Source organism: Otolemur garnettii, unplaced genomic scaffold (assembly GCF_000181295.1).
Source record: "Otolemur garnettii isolate 467f Iridium unplaced genomic scaffold, OtoGar3 scaffold00172, whole genome shotgun sequence".
In the NCBI taxonomy this organism is placed as follows: Eukaryota; Metazoa; Chordata; class Mammalia; order Primates; family Galagidae; genus Otolemur; species Otolemur garnettii.
This window is the reverse complement of record NW_003852567.1, coordinates 1025244-1040285: the sequence shown is the minus strand read 5'-3', so window position 1 is coordinate 1040285 and position 15042 is coordinate 1025244. Positions and strand designations below refer to the sequence as shown.

General features: G+C 44.1%; 1 protein-coding gene across 2 annotated transcripts in view; it reads left to right on the top strand.

The window, feature by feature from the left end:
- The window catches only part of UNC13B (unc-13 homolog B), a 158367-nt gene that overhangs the window by 114845 nt on the left and 28480 nt on the right, over positions 1 to 15042 (top strand). For both annotated transcript variants that reach the window (XM_023519347.1, XM_023519348.1), the window contains exons 9-14: positions 5483 to 5529; positions 7870 to 7948; positions 10074 to 10148; positions 10915 to 11134; positions 13831 to 14058; positions 14862 to 15003. In XM_023519347.1, the coding sequence (XP_023375115.1) occupies positions 5483 to 5529; positions 7870 to 7948; positions 10074 to 10148; positions 10915 to 11134; positions 13831 to 14058; positions 14862 to 15003 (791 nt within the window). The remainder of the gene's footprint in view (positions 1 to 5482; positions 5530 to 7869; positions 7949 to 10073; positions 10149 to 10914; positions 11135 to 13830; positions 14059 to 14861; positions 15004 to 15042) is intronic.

Sequence of the window (15042 nt, the reverse complement as noted above, 5' to 3'; positions counted from 1 at the left end):
TTCCTTTAACATGCAAATGCTAGATGTGTTAAGCCTTCAAGCTACAAAGTTGAAATAATATATAATCCTTTGCTCCAAAAGTTAACAGAACCTTTGCTCACAAGAAGTTTTTAAGAACTTTGTAGTCCTCAAGAAGTAGTATAAAGGAAGGTGTTTATATACAGACAACTACATTGAAACATAGTTAGTATTCACAACATGGTATTACAGAAGTAGGCAGATGACTGGAATGAGTATCATTCTTTTATGTGCAGATACTCATTCTTCTATGTGCATACACATAGTAGGGAGGCTCCTAATTTTGCCTTTGGGAGAAAGGCAGATAAACAAATTTCACAGAGGCATTAATATTTGAATTATTTCAGTCTTAAAGAATAAGTCTGGCCAGGTGCTGTGGCTCATGCCTATAAATTGTGAGGCCGAGGCAAGTATCACTTGAGCTCAGGAGTTCGAGACCAGCCTGAATAAGAGAAAGACCCTAGCTCTTCTAAAAATAGGAAAATTAGCTGAGCATTATGGCAAGTACCTGTAGTCCCCACTACTTGTGAGGCTGAGGCAGGAGGATCAGTTAAGATCAGGAGTTTGAGGTTGCTGTGAGTTAGGCTGACTCCACAACACTCTAGCCTGGACCACCAGAGTGAGATAAAAAAAAGTCTGAAGGTCTAAGTCCACCTACTAGATGTGGGAGGGAGGTGTGTAGTCTCAGAGATGCTATGGACAGTGTTCAATAAGGCTTGAGTACAGGATGCAGAAGAAGGAGTGGAAGGAATGTAAACTAGAATTTTGTGCTACCGTAAGGAATGGGGAGCCATTGATGCAATTAAGCAAAGAAAAAGTGTGGTCAGAATTTTGAAATAGAAAATATGGAGTATGAATTGGTGAGGAGCAAGTCTAGTGGCAGAGAGGTCAGTTTGGAATCTCTTGTAAATAGTCCAGTTAAGATACAATGAGAGTGCCAGTTTGGCAGTTTGAAACAGGCAGGAATGGATGCCAGAGGTATTTGGGAGGTAGAAGATACAGGGATGGGTGACTGATTGAGTATGATGGAGTGGAGAGAGTGAGGGATCAGGTTGTGATGGCTGAGGTTCTCAGATCTCAAAAATAGAGAGGAGGAGTTTAGAGGTGGAATATATAAGGTTAGTGTTTGGACATGCTGAATTTGAACTAAGCATGGGCTATCTAGATGATGTGCAACAGGCAGTTGTTAATGTGTTAGGGTAAAGTAGGCATCTGAATGTTAGGTGTAACTATTTAATGTTTAATACTTTGAAAAGTAGTAGAGGGAGCTGACTAGTGAAATGGGAGAGACTCGTCAAGTGACACTGAGGCCCTTTGAGATTAAAAATCTCCATCTGTTTTCTGTGGTTCTCAATCATACAGTGGTGGGATTTGTTGAGGCATGATACTTTAAATAACAACGAGAAGGATGGACATAACAGGTGCACCAGGAGGTGCACCTCTTTTCTTGACTTGCTTGAGTGGGCAAGGAAGGCTTCCCAGAGTTATGCTTTGGAGGAAGAATTGAGTTTTTCTCTATGGAAAGAAGGTGTAAGATGCTGTTTCAGGCTGATGAAACAGAACAAACAAATAAATATGTGCAGTTTTGAATATGTGACCTCTTTGGGAAGGTAATTAGTTCCGAGGAAGTATTTGTGGGGTCTGAGAAGGGGATGGGGGAGGAGAATTGGTGGACTGCAGTCAGACCATGGAGCACTTTGACAGCTTTGTCAAGGGGTTGGGTTTTATCCTTTAGACATTATGGGGAAATTTAGAAGATTCAGAAAAATATAATCAAAATAACTTGATATGGTGTGTAGAACGTATTTAAGATAGTGGAGGAGGAGAGAAACATTTCCAATTTGAGTCATAGGGTCAGTGAAAGGGTTCCTTGCCTAATTTTCTTGTTCAAAGGGAACAGAGTGTTCTGGGGAAGGTGGGATGTAGATGAAGAAGAGAGATGTCCTCGTTCCAGGAAGCATCTTTCTCATCTCACCCACCTTCCTAGAGCTGCACTGTTTTGGAGGATTTCTAGTCCTGAGTTCATTCTTCTGTCAGGACAAGTGACCCACTGAGTCATAAAAAATAGCTTTAAAAATGAGGAACTTATGAATTAGATTCTTGGATTCTCCCTTCTGTTTATATCAGTGGATCTTTATAAAGGAAGGAAAGGAGGAGGAGGTGGTGCTGATGCATCCGGGTAGATGGACTTTCCTTAAATAAAGAAGCCCGCGGCCCTATCCATGTGTAGCCTGTAAGGCAGTATAGCTTCTGACAGATAGGAAAGGAGTAATCTCTGGGCTTTATTTTGACCCTCTTGTAGCTTGTGTGGGTCCTTCTAGAAGGGTTGGTTTCCTTTGGAGTATTATTCTGGGTTCGGTAAATAATCAGGCTTGGGATTGCAGTTGGGGTTTCATTGTCCAGATCACTGTGATTCGTGTTAGGGCAGCAGCTACTTCATTCCCCTGGGCCTGTAGCCATTCAGCATCCTTGTCTTGGCCCCAGCCCCAGGCCCTGTCCTGGCCTAATTTAATCTAGGGTCAGGGAAAAAAAGGCCAGGGCTTGCTGGGCAAATGCATGACCAGGCCTATACTGCAAAATGCAAAGGGCTCAGCCACCAGGCTTTTGGGGTTTGAGTACTTATTCCAGATTCAAAGTAAGCTCATGTGGCTTCTGAGGAAGATAACTCACTCTGTGCTCTGCTAGTTTGGATAACTTCTTGGAATGGTTCTTGGTAACAAAGCTGGTCTTATTGGACCACCTTTTCCAAAGTGGCCTGACCGTGGATACAGGCCGCTTTGAAAAAAGGAAAAGGATGACTGGAATCCCCAGGTAGACTTTAGCTGTTCCAAATTAAAAAGCAGGGGCCAGCAAATACAGTCAATAAGAAATCTGGGAGTCAGTCAGCTGGGCTTTGTGAACTAACCGCTCACTTGTCCAGAGGACATCTCCCTCTCCTCTGTGAACCCTGGGGTTTTGCTGGCATTTTCTTTGGGTTCCCTACTCTAGGACTAAATCTACTAACCTTTCTGCACTTTTTTTCTGCTCTTTCTCTCCTTGCAGAAGGAAAGCGAGGAGCCCTTCAGGTTGTGCCTCTGGCCTTTTGGGCCCTTTTTGTTGTTTATTCTCCACCCCTCCTGAGCACTGTGTGTGTGCTTGTGCACGTGTACGTGAGTGCACGTGATCTATGTCTCTGAGCGTTGGCTCATGCAGATAGTCTGTTTTTCTGGAAAGCAGTTTGTGTGCATGCTCTATGCTTATGTGTGCCCCGCAGACATCGCTGGAGCACAGTGTGAGAATGTATGTGTGCCAGCATGGGTGCACATTCATTGTAGCATGTGTGTGCTTACACTTGTACTCAGTTTGATTCCTTCAGACACTGGTTGCCCTCCTCTCCTCTTACTCTGCTCAGTGTGTGTCCATTTTCTACTGTTGCTGCAAACTCTGGCATATGCTATAAACCTTGGCTGAGCCCAGCATGCATGCATACTTTGTATTTGAGAGCAGGAGTTGCTGCAGGCATTTTGTGCCTCTTGCCTGGGGCCCTAAGTGTGAGTGTGCTTTGTGCTCTGAGTAGGCTTCCTGAACTTTCTAGAGTGAGCACAAGCTTATGTAGACCTGTTGTCTTGGTTCCTCCAAGCCGTGTGAATGCTGAGTATACTAATGCCCTGTGTAAGCACTGACTCTTGAAGATAGTGAGGATTCGCTTTGCCTGTGATTTGGGCCCTGCTGAGCACCATGAATCCTCCCCATCTGAGTCTGTGCACATGTTCTGAAGCCATGAGCACAAGATCCACTCTCACCTTGTGTTTACTACAGGCATAAGTTATAACTATAAGTACACCTCCTATAGGTACTCTGTCTAGACCTCCTCCCACTCCCACTCCTGCACCCTCCTTCAGTGCACTGCGTGTATGTGTCCTGTGCTGTGGGTGCAGGCTTCTGCACACGTGTTCCCCTCTGAGCACAGGAAATGTGTGTGATCTGAGCCTGCCTCTCAAAGACTTTTTGTGACTTTTGTATCCTTAAGCCTAGTGATTTGTGGCAAATATCTAATTCTGGATAGGAAATAAGAATCTGCTTAATGTGGTGGCTATTTCCAAAGGGAGGATAAATTGGTAGATTCTGGGGATTTGGGGGTGGACTCCCCTAACACCTACCCTGGGCTACAATCTTAGGAGACTTGCACTTTTCCATTATTTGCCACCTACTCTTGTTTCTTCCACTGTTCATATTGTCTTTTGCCTCACCCACTTCTGGCTGCCTGGCTTTTGGTCCTGGTCTTCCCATTATCAGAATTATCCTCCCCACAGAACCAGGTAGGAGGCAGATGGGGTAGAATGAAGGCTGTTGGCAGTAGGCAGATAGACTTATTTAAAACACAGACAACCTGAGAAGGGTCTTCAATCCAAAGCTCATCTGCACCTACTGAGAGTTATTCTTACTCACATTTCCATCATTCATTAGCCCTATCCTATCTCTCCCTATTTTATAACTTCTACCTTTATAGCACTCCCAAAACATTTCCTGTTTGAAGCTAAACAGCTTTCTTCTGTCTCCCCTCTGAAGCTCATTTGCTCAAAAGAGTTAGGAGGCAGAGAAGTTGTTGGAGATGGAGGGGGACAAGGAGGGGCAGGAAGTCCCAGACCTTTAGCACTGGGTTTCTTGTGCCTGAAAAGCATGTAATAGGGTTCTCTGGAGAGTCCTGCCAGCTTTGGAACTCTCTTTGCACGCTGCTTGAAGAATTTGCTTTTTGTTTGTTGGTTGGTTGGTTTGGTTTGGTTTTTGTTTAAAAAGTGGTTTTTTTGAACTGTTCTTTCTTTGAATTATTTAGTATCTCCATTTTTAACTTCTCACTCTAGGCCTATAAAATTTGCCAGAATGATAATCCAAGTGTCTAATCTGCCTTGGGTTCTCTCATTATACAGAGTTTATCAAATGTAGAGAGTGGACTCAGTATCAGTGTACTCATACATGTGTACCCAGTGTCAGTGAGTTGGGGGTTTAGGGCACCCAATTAATCAAACCACAAAAGGAGATGGGAATCCAGAAAGATCAGATCTGACTCTGGGGCAGCCAAGGGAGTTTAGGGATGTAGCTGGAAAAAAGACTGGACCCTATATGAAATTGTCCTTTAGCTTTAGTGAGACCTAAAAGCCTAAGTTGGTCCTCCTGGGCTTGGCTCACTGCTATCTGTACCAATGGCTCATATAAGGGGATATGAGGTTTTCTATCTGAGTGGCCCTTACCCCCAGGATATCAGTGAGCTTGGCCTTATATCCTTTCTATTCACTGGGGACATAAGTACTGTTCATTTCAGCAGCCTGCTTGTTGTCCTGGCTGACCAGGGCATTGGCTTAGACATCAGGCTGGCTATATCACCTACACTGTTCTATGCTTCCTACTCTACTGCTCACACTGCCCAGCCTACCGACAGTCTCCCATCTTTCCCATGTCTAACTTTTTTTCTATCTCTTTTTAAAAGATTCCACATGATGGTGACCCCTCGCTGCCTCAGTGGCTCCCTGAAGGGTAAGTGATTCCCTACAAAGTTTCTGGGGATTTGGGGATTTTACATACTCTCTCTTAAGCTTTTCCCATGGGAAGCAGGAGAAACAGCTTCATAAACTTGATTCTGGGGAAGAGGGAGGTTTCACTGTAGATTGGTTGGTTCTCTGGGGCAGACCAGCAAACTCTGTTGACTGATTCCTCTAAGGCAGAAGAAGGAGCTTTGTAGAGTAGTTCTCCTGAGGTCTGGTGGTTACTCTTGCCTCTATAATTTCTGATTCATTGTGTCATAGTGGTGATACATTCTTTAGGTAGAAAAAGGAGAAAATCTGAAAAAATCTACACTTGGAAACATTTTCTTTCCATTCCCTTGTCAGTGGCATAGCTGATTGGATTACTCCTTGGGCTCAGTTCTGCTTTAGCTGTTGAGTTGCTGTTTCAGCTGTTACTAAGTTATTCCATTCCACTCTAGTCAAGACATAGTAGCATCCCTTCTGAGCTCTGTATGTTCCTCTGTGCTCTGGTATGTGAGTTTTACAGCCATCTGATTGCATCAGAGAGTCTTTTTAAGCTGTTCAACTGCTGCTTGTAATTAACTGTTCTTACGAGAGAAAAGCATTTAAGTGCCTCCCAATATCCCACTTGCCCAAACATTGCCTGTTAGTTTTTTGGACCTTCTTTCTCCCTTTCCCTACAAAGACTTCTGCTACCAAAATTCTCAGTAGTTGCCTCCTCTCACTCTGGCCAGGGAAGAAGAAAGATCAGATAGATCAACTACTACATTTTTACATTTTATATTTCCTGTTATTTGTCTTCTTTTAATCAAAAGTCAATCATATGAATGAGTTACCCCTGCTTTTAATCAAAAGATCATTTTATGTTACAAAAAAGTTCTTGGCACATATCGTAGTTTTTAGAATTAGTTAAAAACTTGTGGCACAAGTTGCTTCTTGAGTGAGCTCTAGTTTTCTCTTCTAATGATTGTGAGATACATACATGCCAATGGAACATATGCAGACTATTTTTAAATGGAGCTATGCAGAGGTTTTTCTAAAGAATTCCCTGTAGTCTTTCTCTTCCTTCCTTTATTTCGGTTTGATCCATCGGAGCTGTCATAAAAACTTCCCTAGACCTAGTTATCTCATTAAAAACAAACCCTACTCCCTATGCTTAGGGAGCTAATTTATTAGAAATCAGCATATTGAGTGTCCTGTTCTAGCTCCTGGCCTTGACCCAATTTGCGGCTCTGTTGTTTGCCTATATTGCCTTCCAGTAGTAGCTGGAAGGACCTGCTACTTCTCACGGGACCTTTTTCTTTTTAGATGATCTATGGTATACAACCCAGCTATCTCACTTCATTGGTCTCATTAAAACCAAGTATATAAGTCATTTTCATTAAGGCAAGAGAAATTTTGTAGCACATCTACCTCATTTTATAGAAGTGACACCAAGGCCCAAAGAGAGGATGGAATTTTGGCAGAGGACATATCATGATGTGGTAGAAGAAATTGAGCTAAAATCCAGGCATCTCAACGTAAGACAGATGTTTGGGGGGGCATCCTTTGTTTTTATTTCATTTTTTCATGGAAGGATAGGCTAAGAACAAAAATTAATTCAGTGTAGAAAAGACATAAAAGTTTTAGAAAGCTCCAGTTGCTCTAGCTATATATTTTTTCTGGTCTCTCTTGTTTCCCTAGGTCTTGGCTAGACTCTCAGAGCTCCTTTGCTGTTTCCTTCCTAAATGATGTGGGGTTTTTCTTCCCCTAAACAGTCTTTTGGAAGTCTGTCATTCCATTGCCCCACTTCCACTTGATTATGAGGGCTCCTCTCTCCCTGGAAACACTTTTTTGTCTGGAGACCTCAGTAGACAGAACTGGTGACTTTTACTCTTGGATGGAGATGGTCTCCTTTTACATGCCTCACTGAGGCAGCGGGCTCTCTTCCTGTAGAGCCACTGCTGTGGGCTTGTTCTGGCACAGGCCAAGCAAGACTTATCTGGAGGACAGTAATCTCTGGCTTGAGGGTAGGGAGGAGTCCTCTTATCCACCAATTCCCACCTTGCCTCATGGAGTACAAGCACTCAAAATAAACAGAAGTGCCTTGAACTGTTACTGTGGGATAAAAGAGCTCTCAGTCCTTGGTTAAAACCATAGGAGACACTGAGAGGTACTCTGAGGGTAGATTTCATGGTGCACCATCCCATCACTTTATTTCTCTCACTTCTGTCTTTGCCCCTCTCAAAGGCACATAGTGGAGGTCAGTTCATCTTCCTGTGGGGAGAGAGAAAGCAAGGAGAATGGAACACTGGATCTGCCGATAACTCAAGGCAGGACTGGAGTTCCTAACATTTTCTTTTTTCCTTAGGCCAGCCGGAGGGCTCTATGGCATTGACAGCATGCCAGATCTACGCAGAAAGAAGCCACTGCCACTTGTCAGTGATCTGGTGAGTAAAGACTCCTGTGCAGGTTTAGGTGGTAGCTGTCAGGATTGGAAGGGGTCCATTTAAAACCTCCCTGGGATTTAGTGATAGCTTCAATGGGACTTTGTTCTATCTCACTCCCTAGTTAGAATTAGTCCTGAGTTCTTTATTAGCTCACGCTCTTACATGGACCATTTGTGACTTAAGTCCTCAAAGCTGGGCTCAGGTCTTTTTCTAGGTATCTAGCTCCTATAGATATCTCTACAGCCTTCTTTGATGACCTAGAATTGAACTGCCTCTGGCCTTGACTTAGATCATTGAGCTTAGTGTGGAATAAACATAACTGGAATTGGATCCCTTCTTGAAGGTCAAGTGAAAGTCTCCTCCCAAGACATAGGCTTTCCAGAGAATCTAGACTATCTCTGTAACCTAGTCTGGCAATGATAGAAATCTGTGGAATTGAATTGGAACAGGCTTAGCAGTTAAAGCTGATCTCAGGACTTCCAGGATGAGTAGAAGTTTCTATTCTGGGTCATGTCTTCTGAGACAGGATCAGCTCAAGGAATTTTCTGTAACCTTGTGTGTAGTGGGGTAGAATGGATTCAAGCTCTCCCAAAGTCTCAGAGTTCTAAGGCCAGATGTAAGGTATAAGGGTTTAGTAGGACTTGAACTGTGTATTTTTTTTTTAATTACCATTTTATTTTCTTTTTTCCCCTCCTTTGTCTGTTTCATGTTTTTTTTCTATCCACTCCTCTCCCCTCTTTTCCATTCTCTGTTCTCTTTTTCCCCCCACTAGTTTTTCCCTCTTTTGGCTGATTGGAAGTATCTGTCATTTTCTGTTATATCTTTCCTTCCTTTATTTCCTACCATTTATGCAACTTCTCCTTTCTCTGTTCCCTCCTTTCCAGTGTACCTCTTCTTCCACCAGCTCTTCATCTAGCTGGTTGAAGATAAATTCTGATGTCATCTCTTCTTTAATATTTTGTTTCCTCCCTTTATTGTCTCTCATCTCCTCTTCTTTTTCTACCTTATCCTTTCTCTCTTCTTGCCTACCAGCAAGTATCTAGTTCATTTCTTGCTTTCCCTCCTCTGTCTTTTGCTTTTTCCTATTTTTTTACTTTAATGTCCCTTAGAGTAGAGCAAGAGCTCTGGGTTCTGGGCCCTGGTCAGCTATCTGGGTTGAAAATAGTTTTTAGTGGATAGAGGTAGGGGGGTCATGACATGTGCCCCACTTCTGAGTATATAGAAGAATCTCTTAGTTGCTTCTGAATGTTTTCATGCCCTTGAGGGGCTTTAACGTCATATTGTTCCTTTTTCTGCTCTCCTCTGCACAGGCTATGGTGAGTGTCTTCAGAGCCTTTCCCCATCTTCTCTAAGAGTCCATTTCCCCAATCACTTGGGCCCTTCCTGGCTTTCACTCCTGCTTAGGGCGATATTATGACCTCTGTCTTCCCAATGTCCTCTGCCTTAGGGAAACCATGTGCTTCTCCAAGAGCTGCCCATAAAGCTTAGGCTTGGCAGTTATGGGGGCCCCTCTACACAAGAGCCTGGCTAGCAGAGCAGCCCTAGCTCTCGGACTTAACTCCCTGCCTTACTGGATTTGACTGCAGCTACAAGGCCCCTTTTACTTGCTCAGTACTCTATTAAGTTTCTGGCCTCTATAGCCACCAGGGATTAAATGGGTATAGGAGGGAGTAGTAAAGTACAAGACGGTAGAGGTTAGCATGGGATCATTGTTGTTAATAATGATTCTTGACTGTGACTCTGTGAGTTGTGTGTCTCTCTTACCTTTAATGACCTGTTTCCTACTATAATTCTAACCTTTTCATTTTTCTTTGCTTTCCTATAAACAAGGAATTGCTACCAGATAGGACACTTAAGAATAGTAAGAGAATGAGAAATTCTTTGGATGATGGCTATCTTGAGGGAAGTGCTATTGTAACTAAGTCCACTGAGGACATTGGATTTTAAATCTTAACCTGGGACATTTATTACCTGTTGCACAGGGCAGTCCCTGTGAGTAATAGTAAAAATAGAGAGAGAGTATTATAGTAAGCTGTAGTCAAATGGCTTTGGTCCCTAAAGCCCCCTCCCCAGGATTTTGCCAGCCTTTGGTGGCAGGGTTGCTAACTATGATCTTCTCTCACAGTCACTGGTCCAGTCCCGGAAGGCAGGGATTACTTCTGCAATGGCTACACGTACCTCTCTCAAGGATGAAGACTTGGTAAGTGATCCAGGGCTTTCAGGAGCCCATTGGCTTCAGGACTGGTGATCATCTCTACAGGCATACTTACTTGAAGTTCAGGAGTGCTTTGCACACATCATTGATAAAGTAGATGGTATTAGGACTCAGGGTTTTTTTTTGATTTTTTTTTTTTTTGAGCCAGAGTCTTACTTTGTTGCCCTCAGTAGAGTGCCAGGAGGTCATAACTCACAGCAACCTTACACTCTTGGGCTTAAGAGATCCTCTTACCTCAGCCTCCCAATTAGCTGGGACTATAGATACCTGCCACAATGCCTGGCTGTTTTTAGAGATTGAGTCTTGCTCTTTCTCAGGCTGGTCTCAAACTCCTGATCTCAAGCCCTTCACCTGCCTTGGCCTCCCAAAGTGCTAGGATTATAGGCATGAGCCACTGTACCTGGCCAGGTCTTAGTTTTTCACATTTCATAATAGTCCAGTTAAGAGGGTAAGCCCAGCTCATATTGAAGGATGTGACCACTTAACTCAGAGTTTTATGGTGTGCCTACTACTTTCTGTTTCCCTAAAAAGTGTGAATGCTGGAATAAGGCTCAGACCCAGCATCAGGTCCAACCTATGCTGGACTGTCAGGAGCATACTATATTGGGAGCTTATTTATGGTTGGCTGGGATACGAGCTGGACTAGGATAGTGCCTTCTCTGTTGTTAGAAGAGAAAATGGGATCTTGATTCTGGCATCTCATGGCAGAATCCTAAAGTTGCTGGTGGGTGATGGGGTATGTGTCTTTCAGAAATCCCATGTGTATAAGAAAACCCTGCAGGCTTTAATCTACCCTATCTCGTGCACCACACCCCACAACTTTGAAGTCTGGACAGCCACTACACCAACCTACTGCTATGAGTGTGAAGGCCTGCTCTGGGGCATCGCCCGGCAGGGCATGCGCTGCAGTGAGTGTGGAGTCAAGTGCCATGAGAAGTGCCAGGACCTGCTCAATGCTGACTGCCTACAGCGTGAGTACCCTGTGAGATTAGGGGTGGGGCTTAAGGGAAGCAGGTCAGGGTCTCTGCAAAACAGTCCCACAGTTTACCTGGTTCGGAAGCCCTTTTCCTTTTCAGAGCAGATAAGGTCCCAAATCAAGGGGCATTCCTTTTCCAAATACCAAGTCTTATATTACCCTCTTAAGCACTGCTAGGAAAAAAGTTTGAGCTCTCTGTGGCCTCTTGGTGGAGCTAGAATCTCTTACAGGATTCAGGTGATCCTAGAGGCTGACCTTGAGTAGCATATCATCACAGTGGCCTTATTGCCCAAATGATAAGAGCATGATTTAATGAGGGACTGAAAGTAATGACAGAGGGTGGGTTCTGTGAGGTTCTGGGCCTCACACATGAACTTCCTGAGATCTAGACTCAAGGACCCAGGGGAGGCAGCATTTATTCCTTATTTATAGATGCAAGTTTTAGACAACAGTTCTGGAAATAGGCATTTCCAATGAATTGGGCAGAGGTCCAGGAAGAGAGAGTGCCAGACAGACCTCCAAGGCCTGGCTAAATATGTGACTTCAGCTGCCTCATGGAGTAGGGAGAACAGGGGCAGGAAAAGTAGCAAGTTCCTATCAGAGGAGGGGGTAGCGCTCGCCTCCTGCTGGGCTTGCACTCATTGAAACTGGACCCCAGGCAGAGCAGAGTGAGGGATATGTGAAAGTATTCCCCAGGGTGAGGGATATGTGAAAGTATTCTCCTGCCCTCTAGGTCTTCCAGCTATTACCCTGTGCCAAGCCATAGCAATGAAAGCTTTAAGAATTGTAGTAGGAGAAAGAAAGGTTACGTTTATACTCATAAGCACTTCATTATCTCAAGGAGCCATATGTCATAGAAGGGGTCCAGGGAGAGGCCTTGAGGAATTATTCACTTAAAATGTACTCCTTTGAAGAACCCTAGATTGCTGCCAGTGGCATGGCCACAGTAGACATGAAGAGACAAATAGGACAGAGTCAGTAGAAATAATGAGGCTCTGAAAAGACTATCTGAAAACAAATGCCAGTGATGACTTTGCCCAAACCTATCATGGACCTATAGGTGCCAGAGGCCTTGGTTTAATTTCTGACCACTAGCAGATAGGCTGGCTACACAGGTGCTTGCTAGAAGGGTTCTAAAAAGTGTTGCCAGGGTGTCTGACTTCTCCTTGAAGACCTTTCAGAGGTTCCAAGGAAGTAGCACCTTGCCTGAGATATGCTAACTGGCAAGAGTAGGATATAGCCAAATCTTCCATTTCTCTGAGAACAGCTTCTCAGAGAAGGTTTCTGTGAAGGTTTCTAAGGCTTCTGTGAAGCATAGAGTGGAATGAAGCAACCTTCTTATGGGCCTCCTTGGACAGAAACCATGCTTCCAACACTCCAAGGGTAGGATGCAGATGTTAGCCTTTATTTTTTGCTCTGAGTTTTTAGAGTAAAGACTTAAACCTTTCAGGATTGGAGGGAGAGAAGATCCAGTCTATAGGGCCAGTAAAGTACAGATAGGGCCCCAGAAGAGTCTCAAGCTATTGCCCTGGGTAGAGTACTGTGGTGTCATAGCTCACAGCAACCTCAAACTCTTGAGCTTAAGTGAGAAGCCTAATTGGCAAAATATACTGGAGGAGCCTACTCACGATCCTTCAGCAGCAGGGAAAGCCTACTGGCCTCTGAGATGAGCTAGCTAGGACTATAGTTGTTGAAGATTGTCTTTGACCCTGTCAGAGTAATAATGATGGTTCTAACAATAATAGTGACTATTTGTTGAGTACCTGCTATCTGTCAGGCCCTGGGCTAGATGCTTTATATATGTTATCTAAGATAATGTTTATTTCAGGGCAGTGCCTGTAGCTCAGTGGGTAGGGCGTTGGCCACATACACCGAGGCTGGCAGGTTCAAACCCAGCCCAGCCCAGCTAAAATCAACAATGACAACTACAACAACAAAAAAAATAGCTGAGTGTTGTGGTGGGCACCTATAGTCCCAGCTACATGGGAGGCTGAGGCAAGAGAATCGCTTAAGCCCAAGAGTTTGAGGTTGCTGTGAGCTATGATGCCATGGCACTCTACCCAGGGCAATGAGACTCTGTCTCAAAGAATAAAAAATAATAATGTTATTTCAACCCTGAAAAATAAGAACCGTTATCTCCTCTTAGAACAAACCAGTTCACTAAGCTAGGAGTGTTAGAGCCAAGATTTGAATACAGTCTGTCTGACACCAAAGTCCATACTTTTCTCACTATACCACACTATTTTCTGAGATTAAAGGTGCTAAAGCCATAGAGTAGACCCCAACTATGTGTTGTGACAAAGTCTGGGATTTGTATTATGCTTGGCAGTTGGATGAGATTGGTGCTATTGATATGCCCACCCACTACTCTTCCCTGATAAGTAAGACACCTATTGGTGTTATCTTGACCTTAGAGTTGGAGAGTTGATGAAAAATTGTGTGTGTCTAAATAGAATGTATAATGAACACCCTTAACAATTGTCAAGATTTTGCTGCCCTTGAGTTGCATTTTAAACCCCACTGGACAGGCAGCAGGCCCCACAGTGTACATTTTCCCCAGAGATATCCCAACTCCCTAAGCTACTCACACTCCACCAATGGCCTCTCCCAGGCCCTATTCCTTAGCGCAACCCTTGGTGTCATAGATGGCTTGTAGTTTAGTCCTACTTTCTATCTCTGGCTATCCTTCAGGGGCTGCAGAAAAGAGCTCTAAACATGGAGCTGAAGATCGAACCCAGAACATTATCATGGCCATGAAGGACCGCATGAAGATCCGAGAGCGAAATAAGCCAGAGATCTTTGAAGTTATCCGGGATGTCTTCACAGTGAACAAAGTTGCCCACGTGCAGCAGATGAAAACAGTTAAGCAGAGTGTACTGGATGGCACCTCCAAATGGTCAGCCAAGATTACCATCACTGGTGAGCAAGTCAAAGTTTGAGGGACAGGAAGGCCTGGCTATGGGGAGGATCCTGGGGAAGAAGCCTCCTGCATGAGAGTAAGGAACTGAGGAAAAGGAAGATAGAAATGAGGGTAAAAGGGAGGTCTCATTATTCATCACTCTTTCTCACCTAGACCCTGGTGCTGGCATAGGCAAGACTGGCCCCTCAAACAGTATGAACTGTAATACAGGCTGTAGTAACAATTTGACACTGTAGACTTGGTTAACAGTTTGATCTTACAAGAGCTGGAGGTGGAATGAAGGGGGTAGGCTAGAGAGTAGTTAATCAGTGATTTACTAACTGGGTAGATGGGGCTGAATTGTGCACATATCAGAGGTTGTAAGGAGTAATATGTAGGGGTAAGTGATCAGTTAGGAGTCAGGTGGGTAGGTGGGATTCTTGGGCTAAGCTTTGAGGGAAAGGCTGGCCCCAAGACCAAGGATATAGAGTAGGACCTTTGTATGTTGACTACCCAAGGGACTGTGACAAACTGGTCAACATATGGAGGTGGTCAACATAAGGAGCTAGGCCTACTGGACTGATACATACACGTAGTGCATGCTGGTCTTTGAAAATTAGTTCAGCTTAAGGAGGTGGTCAATGTAGGGAGGTAGTCAACTATGGAGGTTCTACTGCATATGGAGAAATGAGATTAGGGTTCACTAGGGAGCATAGAGAAGCTGCTCTAAGATGGAGAGCCCCTGAGTAGTGCAATGGAGAGTAGTTTTTTTAACCTACTCTTAGGTGTACTCTGAAGCCTTCTTCATGCGCTTGGGTTGCAGTGGTGTGTGCGCAGGGTCTACAAGCCAAGGACAAAACAGGATCCAGTGACCCTTATGTAACTGTACAAGTCGGCAAAACCAAGAAGCGCACCAAGACCATTTTTGGAAACTTGAATCCTGTTTGGGAGGAGAAGTTCCATTTGTAAGTCACAGAGGGCTTGTCTTATCTGGGGCTATGTAT